The sequence below is a fragment of the Ascaphus truei genome, chromosome 3, assembly GCF_040206685.1.
Source record: "Ascaphus truei isolate aAscTru1 chromosome 3, aAscTru1.hap1, whole genome shotgun sequence".
NCBI lineage: Eukaryota > Metazoa > Chordata > Amphibia > Anura > Ascaphidae > Ascaphus > Ascaphus truei.
Genome location: NC_134485.1, coordinates 373,387,742 through 373,405,863, shown reverse-complemented (window position 1 = coordinate 373,405,863; position 18,122 = coordinate 373,387,742). Strand labels below are relative to the sequence as shown.

Sequence of the window (18,122 nt, the reverse complement as noted above, 5' to 3'; positions counted from 1 at the left end):
CGGAAGGAGGGTGGGGCCGGGGAAGAGACAAAATAGGGTGGTAGCCCAACAATGGAGAATTCGGAATGTTAAGATATGTTTGAAAGATGAGTTCAAGACATGCTGTAAGCACCGATTAAAAAAAAAAAAAAAAAAAAAAAAAAAATCGCCGGGGTTTTTAAATCTCCATTTTTGGCAGCGTTGCTATTACAGTATGCAGATAGTCCCGAATACCAGTGATAGCAACATTTGAAAACATGACGAGAAGATCGCCCCTCCGAAAAGGGCTCACATGGCGAGTTCTATCTGCTGCAGAGAGAGCCTTTCTATGCGCAAATTTTGACCAAAATAAAAAAAAATATGTTCATTTAAATTTTATTACTAGTGTAGATGAGCAGGGAGTCTCCAGAGCAGAACTGCATTGATTTGAGGTCCGGGGACCCCCTGCTTCCTGAGATATAGGCCCTGTTATGGGGTGCCGGTATCACCTATGCTTTTGATTCCCACGGTCACGTGATGTGGGACATTTCAATGCATAGGAGATATATCGGCACCCCATAAGGGGGTCTGTATTTCGGGAAGCAGGGGGTCCCCGGACCTCAAATCAACAAGGTTCTGCTCCGGCGACCCCCTGCTACAATACACTAGTAATAAAACCATAATAAAAAATGTAACACATTTGTTACCGTAGCAGCTATCTGTTATGGTAATGAAGCTCCTTTAATGTAATTATTATCAATAGTGTGCGGGAGCAGTGGGTCTCCTGAGATGAAGCGCTTTGATTTCAGCCTCAGCGACCCCTGTCTTTCCGAGTTACAGGCCCTGGTATGGGGCATTGGGTGCCAGTATCACAGACATTTTTAAATCGTCCGCGGGACATTTAAATAATGAAGATAAGAGCACTCCATATCTGGGCCTGTAACTCGGGAAGCAGGTGGTCCCTGAGCCTGAAATCAATGCAGTCCAGCTAATGAGACCCCCTGCTCCCGCACAGTATGAATAAAATTACATTAAAGCAGCTTCATTACCATAGCGGTTAGCCGATAAGGCAATTAAGGGGTTAAGGCACAATAGCTGCTTTATTGAAGGCAGAGGTGTTGATTGAAGCGGGTACTTGGCCCTTCATTCACCCCCTCTGCCCCCAATAAACATTACAATTGTATTAAGTACCAATACATAACCCACCCCCTGTACCCCAGCATAAAACCATTTTTATTTAATTTCACACAGGACTGATAACATAGATTGGCAGGTGTCCCCGGGTAGTCCCCACGGGTTAAGGCACAATAGCTGCTTTATTGAAGGCAGAGGTGTTGATTGAAGCGGGTACTTGGCCCTTCATTCACCCCCTCTGCCCCCAATAAACATTACAATTATATTAAGTACCAATACATAACCCACCCCCTGTACCCCAGCATAAAACCATTTTTATTTAATTTCACACAGGACTGATAACATAGATTGGCAGGTGTCCCCGGGGGTCCCCAGGCTGGCCCCACGAGTGTCTGGGGGTCCTCGGGTGGTTCCCACGGGTGTCCGGAGGCCCCAAAAGGGTCCCCAGGTGGACCCCCCCGTTGGCCTGCAGTACCAACCCTGTTGTAAAATAAATAAATATGCAATACATTGCAATAAAATACACATCCCTTCTCCCCCTTGCCCCCCACCAAAACACATACAGTACAATAACTATTATCCAGATATAGATAACAGCTCATTTGCCCATTATTAAATCAAACATTAGCCAAGCATTAGCCAAGCAGCATAAAGCATTAGCCAAGCATTAGCCAAGCAGCATAAAGTAAATAAAACTATATACTTACCCCTGTCATCATGAAGGGCATCCTCGTCAGCATACTGCAGGGCCATGTCCTCTGATGTCAGCAACAATACATAAAAAAATAAAATCTAATGGCCACTAAGACCTTTATCACCATAGCGGCTAATAACCGCTATAGTAATTAAGGGGTTAACCCCTGTCCTCCGCTACCCACCCTGGAGGCCTAACCACCCACCCCGGACCCACTATACCCACCCTGTACCCATGGATTGGCATAGTGGCATATAATATGGGCATGATAAGACACTATAGCACTCAATGGTGACCTTAATCCAAAAGCATGAAGGCTAAAATTCAACAACACAAGCACCTAAAAAACACTATTCAATAATTAAAAACAGTAGCCAACCAATTAAATAAAAAGAAGCAGTAACCAACGAATCAAGTAATTAATTTCAAACAGTAGCCAACAAATCAATTAATTATTAAATCCACTATCCAACACATCACTTAAAAGCAAGGAGCCAACACAAGAAATCATTCCTTAAACCGCTAATCAATCCAAAACAAAAATACAACACAAGCCAGCAAAATGACATAGAAACACAGCCACAGAATAATCACAAATAGAAAAAAGAACACCCAATACAAAGCAAGCATTTGCCCCAAAAAATGTATTGGCTAATAATGTATTTATCTGTACCCATAATGGGTACAGATTAATACATTATGAGTCAATGTGCAATGTAAAACATAAACAAAAACATTTTGAAAATCCTGGAAAAAAAATACATTTACATACATTCAATATTTAACTTACCTTTAGAAGCGTTGGCCCTCCGAATCCAGGGGTATCAGGAAGCTCTCGTACCGGCATCCAATTCCATCCACCTGGAAGATCCTGGCCAGGTAACAAAATTCTTCTTTCTTTGATCTTCTAACACCTTCTTTCTTCATCTGTAATTATTTCTTGCTTCTCTTCATCTTCAATCTTCATCTGTTAATCCACAAACCCCCTGGTAGATCCACAACAAAATGTTGTCACGTCGGCTTCTTGAGCTCAAATGAGGCGTCAAGTCCTTAAATATGGCCTATGATGTCACATTTTTGGGTCAGATGGTACAGCTTCAATCTGATTGGAGGCTGTATCATGTGGCCTCCAGGGTGGGTAGTGGTGGACAGGGGTTAACCCCTTAATTACTATAGCGGTTATTAACCGCTACAGTGATTAAGGGCTATGGGGCCATTAGATTATATTTTTTATGTATTGTGCTGGCTTCGGAGGACATGCCTCTGAAGTATGCTGACGAGGATGCCCTTCATGATGGCAGGGGTAAGTAGAACGGTTTTATTTACTTTATTTATGCTGTGAAATTATATAAAAATGGTTTTATGTGGAGGTACAGGGGGTGGGTTATGTATTGGTGCTTAATACATATTGTAATATTTATTGGGGGCAGAGGGGGTGAGTGAAAGGCCAAGTACCCCCTTCACTCACCCCCTCTGCCCCCCATAAAGCTGCTGTTGCCCCTTAACCCCTTCATTGCTTTAGCGGTTCGTCACTAAGGTAATGAAGTTGACTGTAAATGCATTTTTATTGCATGGGATTGATGCCGGGGGTCTCCAGTGCTGATATTAATGAGTATCCTCTCCGGAGTCTCCCGGCATCAATCCAATGCAGGAAAAATTCATTTTTTCCCCTAAGTCCCCTCTCGCCGCTTATCGGGAGCTTCTCACCACCTTCTTACCAACTTTTCCTGGTGAGACGATTTGGAGAGAAAATCGCAATTCTAGAGCGGCGATTAGCCTCGATAAGCTAAATCGCGTTTGGTGAATGTTTTTTTTTTTTGGCAAAAAAAATTGCCGAAAAGCTCTCTTATTGCCGACTTATTGGGGCTTACTGAATAGCAGTAGGCTTTTTTGGCAATAAAGTGGCTTATTGCTGCTTACTGCATGAGGCCCTGTATCTTTGTATGCAAACTATTATGATGCATTAACAATAATTTATGAATTATCCAAGCTTGCTCTTCAGCTTCTAGTGGTACAATTATGGCAAAATTGGTACTCCATACAGATGCCGTTTTCATATAAAAAGCATAATTAAATACATGAGGTAGCATGATTAACTATTTTAAAAGGCAGCTCCTGCATTGGCACCCATGGGTGACCAGATGCTTTTCTCACACACACTTTCATAGTCCTCCTATGATTCACAGAATATCAGGGACAAACCAAACCCACTGTGTGCTCTGGTGTTGAGAATCTGGAACATTAATTTGAGAGGCGAGTTATTCCAGATAGAGGTAGTTCCCCATACTCTGAAGTACAGAAAGTGGAAACCCATGAGACATATGGTACGGTCCTATGTTAAGCTAACCACCATAAACCATGACTTATTCTAGTGAAATGCTTTATAGCATTACAGAATTTGGATATAAATGTTAGTTACCTCAGGGTATACTTTCTGGGAACCATAATCTTAACCTGATATTATTTCAACCTCCATTATTATTTTTGTTGCTTTCTTGATCTCCACTTGTAATGCTCTGCAGAATAATGTGCACAACGCTAATGATTTTAGATTTTTTTTTAAATTGATACGGTGTAAATTTTTGTCCATATCTTGATCGTTTGTTTTCCTTTAAAAATATATGAATAAATATGCATAATTCACAATGTTAATGTACTTGATTAAAAGGGGGGGAGGGGATTATTTTTGTTTACTCTCTTTCTTAACCATCCCATGTGTGGACTTTTAAGTACACATGAGAAAAATCCACTTGACTAAATACAGGCATACCCCGCTTTAAGGACACTCACTTTAAGTACACTCGCGAGTAAGTACATATCGCCCAATAGTCAAACGGCAGCTCACACATGTGCCTGTCAGCACGTCCTGAACAGCAATACCGGCTCCCTACCTGTACCGAAGCTGTGTGCAAGCGGGGAGACTATAGAGCCTGTTACAAATGCGTTATTTACATCAGTTGTGCACGTATATGACGATTGCAGTACAGTACATGCATCGATAAGTGGAAAAAAGGTAGTGCTTCACTTTAAGTACATTTTCACTTTACATGCATGCTCCGGTCCCATTGCGTACGTTAATGCGGGGTATGCCAGTACTAGTATTTCATGGCAAATCCATAAATATCTGTAGCATGGATAACACAGTGAAATAGCCTCTATATTTTTTACCAGAAGAATTAACATTGATCACATGAATGCAGGACGTATCCGCAACACATGGACCCAAATACAATAAGAAAAGAGCACACACTTACAGCTCCCTTGCAGTAAAGACGTAGATTCCCCGATGGAGTTCGGACAATTACTGACATCCTCTTCCTGTCGCTATAACAAATAAAAATAATGATCATACTAGTGAATAAAATACATCACACTGAAGGGGAAATATCTGTACCAACCATCTGGATTATTCACATTATTCTCATCAACTATGATGTTTAGGTTTTCAAAATTACTGAATAAATAGAATTTATATAAGGCTTTAGTAATAAACAAGACTCGATTCATTATTTTTCTACTTGACGTTTATTGTACTTGAAAATTATACCTGAAAGAATATATTTTCTTGTACTCTTTAATTCACTGGGAATATTTTTCTTGTGGTTAAAAGGCTAATGTAACCCAAGGTATTATTACTTTTTAGAATGACTAAATAATGATTTAATAATATACATCATAGTGCTGAATATGGACTGTGGTAAAAGCCAGTATGAACGAAAATATAAATACACTGTACAAGGGAGATCTTGCAATTAAGAGGATTGATACATTGCGGATAAAGAAAGCACATTTTACCTTGAGAATTCGAGCACATGGAGAAGTTCAAAGCTCTGTTCCTTCCCCATCTGGACAAAAAAATAATACAAATAAACGTATTTGCAGCCAGCAAAACATACATAGATAACTGTGGTAAGAGCACCACCTTCTGGCAAACAGCTTGCATCTGCATGCTTGATCATTTAGTAATAAAGGCTGCATTCACTCTATGGAAAAGTCCTGGTGACATGATTATTTCAAACTTTACCTACTGTACATGTAGGCTTGAAGGTAGTTAATCACAGTGTCATGCGACGGCTTTTCCAGCCTTGTTCTAAGACTTAAACCTAGAATTCTACCTTTCCCTGGAACTGCAAGTGAAGCTGCTACTTACCCTACAGTATGTGTTGGCCCGAGGTGATATACAGAACACCATTCCTTAGAACAGTGTTTTTCAACAGTGGTTCCTAGGAAACCTTGGGCTCCGGGGCATCCCTTAAGGCAGTGGTGCGCAAAGTGAGTGCGCGAGATTTTCGAGCGGCTGTTACAGAGGCCCCGCGCTTCTTCAAAGGCATTTTTAAAAAAATGCCGGGGATCGCGCCAGGCCTCTGTAACTTTTCACTTACCTGGAGTTCTAGCGACGCTTCTCTGTGACAACCGGCATCAAATGATGCCACGGGGCCATGTGACGTCACGGTGCCATGGCAACGTGACATCACATGACCCTGTGGCATCATTTGATGCCGGAGCCATGCAGGGAGGGGGGGCACGAGCTGGAGGGGAGAGGAGACAGGGGGGCGCATGTTGGTAAGTTTGCGCACCCTTGCCTTAAGGGTTCCCTACAATTTTCAGGTCACTTGAAAATGGAACCAAATACAGAAGAATTTACAATGTATCTGATCTCAGGCACACTAGTTCCTAAGGTTATGGTTCCTTAATAGCAAATCTGAGATCAGATGCCTTTTAGAGAGGGTTGGGGTCTCCTTACAATGCTCTGATCTCAGACAAACTACAGTATTAGAGAGGGTTTGGTTTCCATACACTGCATCTGATCTCAGGCGCGCTATTAGAGAAGTTTGGGGTTTTGCAGAATTTCACAATATAATTAGAGGGTTCCTTATTACAAAAAAAGTTGGAAACCCCTGCCCTAGGAGTTAAACAATAAAAATCCTTTACAGGCCTTTTACTAGGCTCGGGCTCGGGTCAACTTGCAATGCCAGCACCTTCCTTCACATTGCTCAGTGTAGAGTACCCAGTGATTTATATACTTCCCAAACTGTACAACATGCAGATAGATAACCGTAAACACACATGAAATGCCTGGGAAATAAGCTACTGTGAATATGCAAATAAGCTCATTTAGATATACAATATAGGCATAGACAGGTTGACACATCTTTATTACCGAACACTGTATAAAGATAGCAATAGTCCACATTTGTCAATTCATAAGGTTCTGTAGTGTATGGAAGAATAGTGTAGACATTAAAATATTGTACAGTAATACAGTTTAGAATTGATAGCAAATGAACCAATGACATTTCAATTGATCATGTAATAAATGTTACCCATTTTGAGGATGTGATACATATGTTACTACAGAAGTATTATGCAGTTTCTAAGATAAATGTTCTCCTAATCTGGCACCAGCATTCTTTAACATGCTGTGTGCCATTTACCTTTATTTCCCCACCAGATAACAGAAGTGTTAGGATTGGCGTTAGGCCCCTCCCCCGTGATGACATGGGCGACGTATCGCAAACCATCCAGGGACGCCGCACGACTCGACAAAGAAGCAGCTCCAGGATCGGGCTTAGGCCCCGCCCCTGCGTCCCGCCCAGCGAGGACACGGATGATGCGTCTCGCCGCTGTGCAAGTAACACGCGAGGGGTTAAATGCTCCTGAACATTCATCACTCACACCTGCTGTCTACTCCGCCCCTGTCTGCCATTGGACAGATGCTACCTAGTGGGCAGGTCTCCTATACTCCTGCCCTAATTCAAGCAAGCAGCCACTTGGCTCCTGTTCTCTTACATGCTCAGCCAGCCCTCTACCAAATTGGCTGAGCATAAGGCCCCGGACATGTTTGCTGCGTGCTTGCGGAAGCGTGCTGACGCGCGCTCCCGCTCAGCACTGAGCCCCTACAGCTGCAATTAGAGCAGCTTTAGTAGGGGCTCACCTGCGCTTCCGCGCGCTTGCGGAAGCGCAGGTCTTGGGGGAATTTAAAATTCCCCCGCTTGCCAGCGAGACAGGCCGGTCACGTGAACGGTTCGCCCAATGAGGGCGAACCAGCTCCGTGACGTCACAGGCCCGCCCCCGGCCAGTGACGCGCCCGCCCCCGGACCACCCCCCGGACCGTCCCCTGACGGCTGCTGAGAGCGCTTGCAGTAAGCAACCGCAAGGCCAGGGAAAGCACCCGCTTCAGCACGCCAGCAGGGACCATGGACTCGGCCTTAGTCTTCACTTGTTCGAATTGCCTACGGCATCCTTGCTTCCCTGCCTTGCTACCTTGTTCTGTGTTTATCTCTAGCCCCGTCTCTGACCATTGGTTTGTACCCGGACTCTAACCCTCTCCACTCCTGACCACGGCAAGTACGACCACGATCCGCATCTCTACAACCCCTGACCACAGCAAGTACCTATGACGATCAGCACCTCTCCAACCCCTGGCCACGGCAAGTACCTACGACGATCCGTACCTCTCTAATTCCGACCCGGCTAACGACTACGACCCTGAACTCCGGACGCACTCACGCGGCTGGAGGTCGGTTTATCCAATCCCCACCTCGGCCTCGCGGTCACGTCATGTTTGGTTCCCGCAAGACTGTACAGTACTTACTGCATCAATAATTACAGATTGTGGAGTCCTGCCAGTGAATGCATAGCCGAGTTTCCTTGCTCCTTTTACTAGTGCTCCCTCATCTATAAAAGAAGAACAAAACCGTGTCACAATATGACATTTCAGGTAACTTCTGCTAGATAGAATTGCTCTCGTAGGTTAATGCAAAGTTCAATGTGCAAAACCTTTATATAACTATATATGTATGTGAAATAGAGAGAGATACAGCCAGTACTTTCTCCAGAGCTGCAGCAAACAATGTAATTGCCTGCGCCTCCTGGGAACGTACATGTCACGAACGCTCTGCAGGGTCTACCACCAAGTTAATCCTAGCTTCCGGGGGAAGTCACAGTCGCGTCCCCATGGCTTTCCCAGGCAACTTTCCCTGGCAGCTAGATGCTTGTGCAATAAATGTTATAATCTTTGGAAGACCCCTCTCTCAAGTTTTGATCTACCTGTTGCTTTGCATCCAGCGGGACCATTGTTGCTGTGCACCCCATGCGATTTGTTACCCGTTATTGTGAGTGCACCTATATTTGGACTATTACAACGGTATAAATACATATTCATACATGGATATAAATATAATTCTTCCATTATTGAATTGTGGTATTCATTTAAAAGCAATTTCCATTAATGTAAATAAAAAAAAAATGCCTTGATAAAGTCCATACCCGGACGAAACGCGTCAGAGTGTCTTCTTGCTGATGTTCACATTGTCAAATTAATAAAGTTTTTTTTTATTTTTTCAATGCGTTTGGCTGATTTGAGGAGCTGTGACCGCCGCGTCACTTGTTTTTTCCCTACCTTGTTCGTCATTTCCGGCTGGAGCACGCCGACACCACAAGCAGCTGGCAACCGCGCTGCTCAACTATCAGCATTGCAGGCAGATCACGCAAGTATACCGTGAGTACTGACCGCTGATTCAAACACCGCAGGACACAGGGTGCAGGTGAGGTTTATGATAACCGGATTCTATGGACTTACCTTTGGGCATTTCTCTGGATGTGTCCATCTGTACTTCTACTGGCGTTTTCTAGCCCCCCACCCTGTATTAGTTCAAACGGATGAAGTTTTTAAGCTTTCATAGCAGCATCTTATGACAAAGTGGTGTCTTTCTCCTGTTACTATGGATTGATATATACACAACCTTGGTTTAGTAGCCCCAGGTCTATATGGGGGTCATTCCCCAATTTTTTCCTATTGCCTTTTAATGATGGGCAAATTCAGTGGTTCGAAATCTGAACTTCGAAGTTCATTCAGACCTGGAGTGGAACTTTGGAACACATATTACAATCCAAGTGAAACTAGCGGATGAACCTTTCTACAGTTATGGCTCAATCGTTTCAATTTTTCTTCCATTCTTTTGGGCTTGCGTAGGAAAAAAACTCTAAAATGTTTGAAGATCTAAAATGTTGAAAACATTTGTGTTTTTTTTTCTTCTATTTCTTAAAAATCGAAAACCAATCAAGTTTCGGCAAAACCAAAGATAAAACATGAATGTTTTTTAGAATCAAAACCAAAACAGTGAACATGCCCCCCTTCCACCCTTCATGTTTTAGGATTCTACTTCTTTGATCCAAGTCCCTTGTTCCAAATCCCCACTGTAATGAGAGGGTTTATATAAAAATGTATATATCCTTTAAGGCCTTATTCTAAGTAAAGCTCTCACCATGTCGCAATACCATTTTTCTTTACAGAGGGGATGGCTGAAAATAGGATATGGGTAGTGAGAAGAGGGTGGTGAGGATTACAGGCACAATTTAGTGGTATTATGGATTGAATACAGAAGATTTACACTGCTACATCATAGCACTTCCCAAACTAAAAGAGGAAAGTAAGCTAACACTGACCTGGAGAAGAAGCTTGGTATATTATTATATCTCCATCTTTTTCAGGAACAACTGTGTGACACACAGCCAGCAAAGTCAGGAATTCTTGAATCACAACTGCACTGGGCTGCAAAGCAAAGGCTCAAAATAAGCAGTCTGTTTGAAATCTAGTTAAATGTCATATGTCTGGAACGGAAAGTTTCTGGTTTACGCATATAGTGGTGTATAGCATGCAGTATATATCTACATGACGGAGCACTGAAGGGAAAGACATCCTGACTGAGATTCTAATTAGCATCAGTAATTCGTACCAGCAGTTTTATTCCCTCCATTTTTATTTCATTTGACCTGATCGGGAAGATTTTTCTTATCACAAATACCTCAGCCTCACCTTTTCTTGGTGGTAACATGGTCCAGACCAATGAATTGTCCTTTCGACAATGCTAACAGAACAGAGAGCATAGCCACTGAACAGGAAACACACACAGGCTGCACTGGGGCAGTAGTAGCAATAAGAGGACATTGCACACTGCAATACATCCAAGTAGTGCAGGGGATGGGATCTAGAGCCACAATACTTATTATATTAACACTCTGTGTGCTTTTTGGCCCGCTCCTCAGGGAATGGTGTTGGTTTTAGCTTACATTTGTAATCATGTTTTTTATAAACATTTTTTGTAGGTTGCAAACGTACAGTCTAGGACATTTGGTCCCGGCCGTTTAGCCGCAAACAAATCTTTGCTGGTGTTTAGCCGCTACTTACCTCGCCACCGGGACCTCTCGCTGACAGCCGCTTGACAGCCAAGGTAAGACCCTTACCCTAAAAACCCTAATCTTAAGCCCTAATACTAAGGGCTACCCCCTACCCTAAAAAGCTTAACCCCTTAGCCTAAACCCTACCATAAAAAAACCTAACCCCTATCCTTATCCCCCTAACCGCCAAATTAACCCTTACATTAATTTACCTTGGCGAAGCAGCAGGCAGCGGAGGTTCCCTATGCAGCCAATAGCCGGTGGAGACTTGGTCGCAGCAAGACAGCCACGGCCAAACATCCCACTCCGGTTTCTAAAATCTTTTAGGTCACCAACAATAGAGTTCTTTATAGATACAATCAAAGTATACAGAGCTTTAAACATCTCATAGGTGTCTTCAAGTGTTCGGTGGTCCCACAGTTATAAGGAAGTATCTAAGGTCATAACCAGGAGTAGCAATATATTCTGTAGGGAGTCTCCAAGTGAAGCAGTGAGATGATTAGCATCAATTAGCAGGAACTTCTCTTCTGTATATTCTTAAAAGCACATTTGAGAATGAATACAGATGCGTCAGCCATTGTGCTGCTTGTGTAAGTGCTGTCCCACGGGTGTTCTTGTATTGGTGTCTGATATGGTGTCTGATATGGTGAACCTGTGGAGATTCCTCCTGATCTGAACGGCATGTTTCACTGTCTGAATTCTCTGTATTCATTCTTAAATAAAATGTTAAGAATACACAGGGACATTAAGTTTAACTTCTGGACTCTGCCAAAAAAATGGCTTGAATCAGTATACTGGATTCATGACACATTATGGTCAAATGTAGTCCACATTTTGGAAAAATTGTGAGCGTAACAGCCTGATACCGCTTCACACCTCTGCTGCAAAAAGTGTGCAAGACAGGGAGGGGTGCGGGGAAAGCTGTGAGAGAGGAGGAGGAAGAGTGAGAGGGGGAATGAGGGGCAGAGGGGGAGAGAAATACATGGGGAGAGTGTGAGAAGGGGGTGAGAAATAGAGGGGGTGAGAGAGGGAGGATGTGTGCGAGAGGGGGGGAGTGTAAGAGAGAGGGGGTGGGGGATAGCAAAACCGCCAACATGGGAGGCCCCGGTGGAAACTGTAATCCTGGGCCCCGGGAATGCAGTTAGCGGCCCTGCCTAGAGGATATATGCTTCCTTCCAGTGCACTTGAAGAAGAAATCTATGAGTTTGTGAAACTTCTGCAGACTATAATTTAATCTATGAAGAACTTTAACATTGGTCGCCTACTAGGTATTCAAATCTACATTTCTTCAGCACCAATATGGCTACTAGAACTCTGAACCATAATAAACATTGTGATTTTCCTGTATCCCATCCCATGAACGGCTTTGATATATTGCAGCGTCCAGATTTTGTTGGAATTGAAGCCCCCCGGGTGGTGTATGCACCTGCAGGTGTTAATTACCTGTGAAATTATATTCTGGTATGTTCAGGGGGAAAAAGCAATAACTTGAGCAGAAGATTGTAGCTTTAAAAAAAAAAATAAGAAAATTACAAAAATATTGGCAAAGTGATTCAAAATATAATCCAAGGCCCAGATCCACAAAACGGTGCTACGCTTTGGTGCGCCCACCCCATGGGAGTAAAGGCAGGCTAAAGTTTAGCACCCTTTTGTGGCTGTGGGCCTCATTTGACATTAATTTGGTAGCTCTTTTAGCATCAAACAGGTTATAATAATAATAATAATAATAATAATAATAGCATGTTCTTGTATAGCGCTGCTAGTTATACGCAGCGCTTTACAGAGACATTTTGCAGGCACAGGTCCCTGCCCCGTAGAGCTTACAATCTATGTTTTTGGTGCCTGAGGCACAGGGAGATAAAGTGACTTGCCCAAGGTCACAAGGAGCCGACACCAGGAATTGACACCAGGCTCCCCTGCTTCAGACTCTCAGTGCCAGTCAGTGTCTTTACTCACTGAGCCACTCCCTCTCCTAAATCATTTAGCTTCCAATGATACTGTAATGATTAAAAGCAATACCCGCATTAAAATGAATTACAAGTATGCTATATGAAAATATGAAAACAGATTTTTGGCGTCAATAGAGGAAATTGTGATAGTGACTCCAGCTAATCTCCCCAATTATCGTCAAACATCCACATGCAAATGTAAGTATCTTAATGAGCCAAGAAAGAATATACATCAATTGTACAAGCTAATCCTAAAAATTGTAGAAAAAAAACAACACATGTTTTGGTCTATAGCCGAATTTATCACATACAGTGCTTGATAGTACCCTTCCTTCCAGTGGGATAACTAGATGGAAAGCAAGGTCTTGAAAATATGAATACTTGCAAGGCTAATAATAACAGAACATTTTATGACACAAGCTTTGACAGTCCCTGAGCTGTCAGAATGCGCTTGTGAATAGTATCACATTCCTAATAAATGTTCCTCATGGATACCAGACACCATACCGGGACACTGCGAGATACAAAGCCGCCTCACCTTTTCCTATGAATGATATGTAACCTTATATATCTGGTCATTTTAATTAAAAAAGGAATGCTTAAAATGCCATTTACCCAATCGGTAAGTGTTGCTCAGAGAACAATAGTAATTTAATTAGTAAGATCATAAATCACTGTACTGTCCGTGCTCTGTCACAAGTAATCACCCAGGCATGTAGAATTTTAAAAAAAATGTGTTCCATACTCTTAACACAACAAATGTTGGGGTCATAGCCAACACAACAAGGTGTTTTGCTATAAATCATGATTCACATGATCTTGAAGACAGCTTGTCAAAGGGCTTGATGCAGCATGTGCTTTCTGAAACGATTCATGTTTCATGATTAACACATTGTTCAAGAAATAACAAATGTATGCAAGTTCTTTTGAGAGTGAATGCTTTGTTACATACAGTATTAAGTGATTATCTATGGAAGTTTTACAGTCATTAGGATTTTGTGAATAGATCTTAGCAGATATATTTAGAATATATTCACACAGTGAAAAAGATTCAAATTAATACTTACGCTATCACTTTCTATGTTCTGCAACAGTTTAGGGTCATCAAAGTCACAAGATTCGCTGGTAGAAGGCAACTGGCTATGGAGTGAAACAAAAATAAGTAACATGAGTCAAAATGAAAAAAAAAACCCGAAGCATTTCTCATCACTTTAATAAATAAATTAAAAAACCTCTATTTCAGGAAAGTCCAGTACTGTACAACATTACAGGCAACTCCAATGAAACAATTGCTAGAATACTGATCCTGAGGTAGGCAAACAAACCCCCAGTGCATCTTTCATCAATTATGTCCAACAAGTCCTCAATCAGTGTTCCACCTACTGTATGGTTTTACTTGTTTGGCATATCCCACTATATTATGGCTTCCTAAAAATATATCTATCCATATGTCAGCTGAACCTGCCGTCACAGTCTGAGCCTTTACTGTAGAGAACACGTTTTTCTAATCGTAATGGGTGATACTTGTGTTAAAATGTTCCATTGCAAGTTCCTTATACTAACTGTGGATATATTTATAATCATATTCACTCTAAAACGACGGTTCTCTTCTAAAGAGAAGACTAACTATATGGATTGTGTGAACTTTTACTGCAAGTCAGACCATTCTTTCTCTTTTTGTATAGTGGCTCTTCTGTACATTTGCCATCTGTCTTTTGTTATGGCCAGATTTCCAAAAATGCACTCCCCATTCAAGGTACAGTTTAATTTCAGATTTGTACAAAAGCAATCATAGGCTCTGCACACTTTTATACATAGTGTGAAGGTAGGGGGTAACAATGCTATACAATAAAGGTTAAGCACTCTGGTTACCCCTGAAGCCGTGGGGTTCCTGGTAGCTCCATACGCCAGGGACCAGAGATACACATGTGGACAATAAAGTGCTTTTTTCTGTTTTCATGTTCCCTTAGCCCTAGAACTGTGAGATTTCTTGTGTGTCAGTTTTAGGTGGGCTATTTGAGTGGAAATGCATTTATTTTGTTTGCAGGAGTTCGGGGGACAAAGTTACCAGTACTCGTTTCTCCCCGGGGAGCAGGCATGATTTGCCAGTACGTGGGGTGAATTACACCGGGGCTACCCAGTGTCCTCCAGACTCCTGGATTTCGAGCCCAAATATCTACACTCCATTTCCCGTATAAGTATAATGGTTCTCAAAGTATATTCTTTATTGGTCGCTCCTCCTTCCTCCATGCTGAACAGAGCTCAGCGGAGGGTATGTAAGGAGAAGCCCCAGTCAGAGAACCAGACGATTTTGTGGCTTGAGTCAATGAAGTTAGGGTGGGCTTTTCAAAGTTGCTCTGTTCCAAATAGCAGAGCAACCGGCTTCATTTTCAAAGTAGGAAAGTCTGCCCTGCAGAGACTAAGTCAGACGCGAGGACCAAGTTCTCATTTCAGAACGTAGCGGTAGCGGTCGTGGTCAGGAGTTCCTGCCGAAAACAGTTCCAGGACTATAAGGACTAGGTCCCGGTCTGGAGTTTCTGCTGGATCTAATACGAAACTCTCATGCACTCCAATGACTGCACAAGCACAACATGAAGAGGTCCCGTGAATGACACGTCTTCTGCTGCCTATCCTTAAATTTGCCAATTCAGATTAATATATCGGCTTCCGGGCCAATTTCCATAATTTTTTATTTTACGGCATTTTTCTAGCGATCCCCCACAATGTAATGGGTTAGGTACATTTCTATACCAAAAAAATAATAATAATTAAACTAAAAAGTAAAGAGGCAGAGACATTTCAAACTCCTATTTTTATGCATTCACTTCTCATTCACTTTAAACTGCAACGTTCGCTTTCTTGTTATTTTTTATAAGTGAATCTGTATTCTGTTTGGAAACAGCTACAGTACTAATGGCACACAGGATATGAAATCCTAGTATTCAGCCAATATGGAATAGTTGGATAGGAATTTGCCTGAAACAAATTACTATGCAAGACAGTTTGAGTAAGCCTAAAAGTAGAAAACACATAATCACTGAATTTAATTTGAGTCTCACATAATTAGATTCACCATATTCATAGTAATGTATTTGGTCATTTATACTTATGACTCATACATATTCCAATAAAGACAGAGAAATGCCAACACTGCCATTTCTTATGCTGGTCTGTAAAGCTTCAAGTGGATTAAGCTGCTGCTGCTGCTGCTGCTGAAAAATCCTACACAGTGTTAACTTTTCAGCTTTGAATGGAAAGGTGGAATTTTTTTTTTTGGCTAAAGCTAAATGGGATAGTTTCAGTCAACGTTTGGGTAAATATGAACTCGCTGCCACCAACTATGGCCAATGTTATATATGCTGTGAACATGCCTGGGAAGGCTCTATGCTCAATTCAAATAATTGTGCCTCAGAGAAGCAGCGTCACAGCCTATTGAATAGGGGTATGTGTCAGATATTGGGATAACAGTGTATTTGTTTATTTTGACCTCTCTCCCATTAGACTATTATCTATATACTGTATACGGCAGTTTTATGTCAAAATGGTCACATGAAATGTAGATGAAAATAAAAACTCAAACACTTAGGGGAGGTTATTATCCCATAACACAATAGCTTTACTTCTCCCTACTCCCTTTCAATGCATATGCTTGTGAATAAAATAAACATACAGTACTAATCTAAAACATGAAAGCACGTTCAATCTGCAGACTGCCAAAGGGCCCATAAGACTTTCCTCTATAATATACTTCAGGCCCCTCTGGCATTGGATTAAGGAATAAAATAATTGCGTGTGAAGAATAAATATTAGGATTAAAGCCGTTTTGTTATACAAGCATATCAGATATCCAGGGCTCTTGTACGTTACCTTCTCAGAGCACATCTTCGGAATTGGAAAAAACAAGGATTGTCTAACACTGGGATAATGAATAAAAACATGACTCATAAAAAAGGACAAAGGTTTTCTTGCTTTAAATAAGCCTGAAAGACTACAGTTTGGGTAGGGTTATGTCTCCTTCGCTGCTCTAGTGCAAGGGCGTATTTACTAGGCTGTGCTCTGCCATAAGACACCTACCGGCACCAGAAGACACTTGCATTCAGCTGAAAGGAATATAACGTGTCTTGTGGCCCCAGAAGTGTCTTAGATCAGAGTACGGACCTTAGTGCTACTATTTGAGACTTGTAACGCCTTTTCCCTCTAGACCGCAGCATATAAGGGAGATTATGCGGTTTATTTACCTGAAATCTTCAGATGAACGTTCTCTTTCAAATTCTGGGAAGTGTCTTCCAGTCGTGAAAAATAGGGGAGAAAAAAAATTAAACATCACATATACAGAAATGTATTAAAAATAAGTTCTGAAATAAAAATAAGAAAAAAAATACCACTTTATATAACACGATTATATGCAGAATGACATACGATAATAATCGGTTTAGGCATCCTAAAAATTAATTGCTACAGCTTTTTTTTTTTCTTTAGTTTTAAAAGATGTCTTACTGTATATAGAATGTTGGATTTACACAATTCCATTGCTTTTAAAGCTCAATTAATAAATAGCATTTGAGCAGGAAAATAGGTGGATAAAGAATGTATTATTTTGCAGCAAACAAACTGTAACACTGTTTGCATATCTGTTCATTATATGAGCATTTGCCACATCAGTTTGTTTCGTCAAGAGTATGATACAGTACTTACCAAGGTCACAAAGTTTTAGGGGCAAAGTATTATGTATTCCTTTTTAGATGCAAATAACACAATGTTTCTGGGGACCACATCACCCTTTGTCAGGTGTTATGTGCCTGTGGCCCCCAGAAAATAGAAAATTGATACCCGACATACCACCATTTTCTTTTCCTGGAGAGTCCATCCATGGCAGTGTTCACCAATGGGTTCAGTTCTACCCTCCACCGGAGATAGATTTCTGTCCTACCTGTGGGAGGAAAATAAATATCCTCTCCTTTCCTCCCCAGGTAGTCTTAGTACAAAAGGTGAAATGTATAACTTGAAACATTAATATCATCTTAGTCATAATAACTTTGGGAGGGGATTGGTGAACACTGCCATGGAATGACTCTACAGGAAATAAAATTATGGTAAGTTGGATATCAACTTTATTTTTCTGGTTGTGCCCATGGCAGTGGTCACCAATGGGGCTTGACAAAGAACCCACATAAAAGGGGAGGGGGATCCTAGAATAAACACCACAC

At 41.7% G+C, this 18,122-nt stretch overlaps 1 protein-coding gene across 1 annotated transcript in view; it reads right to left on the bottom strand.

Moving 5' to 3' along the window:
- The window catches only part of ATP8A2 (ATPase phospholipid transporting 8A2), a 691,321-nt gene that overhangs the window by 571,051 nt on the left and 102,148 nt on the right, over window positions 1-18,122 (bottom strand). The window contains exons 14-19 of the mRNA XM_075592224.1: window positions 17,154-17,198; window positions 13,983-14,055; window positions 10,235-10,340; window positions 8,382-8,464; window positions 5,582-5,631; window positions 5,041-5,110 (exon numbers count right to left, since the gene is read on the bottom strand). Coding sequence (XP_075448339.1) covers window positions 5,041-5,110; window positions 5,582-5,631; window positions 8,382-8,464; window positions 10,235-10,340; window positions 13,983-14,055; window positions 17,154-17,198 — 427 coding nt within the window. The remainder of the gene's footprint in view (window positions 1-5,040; window positions 5,111-5,581; window positions 5,632-8,381; window positions 8,465-10,234; window positions 10,341-13,982; window positions 14,056-17,153; window positions 17,199-18,122) is intronic.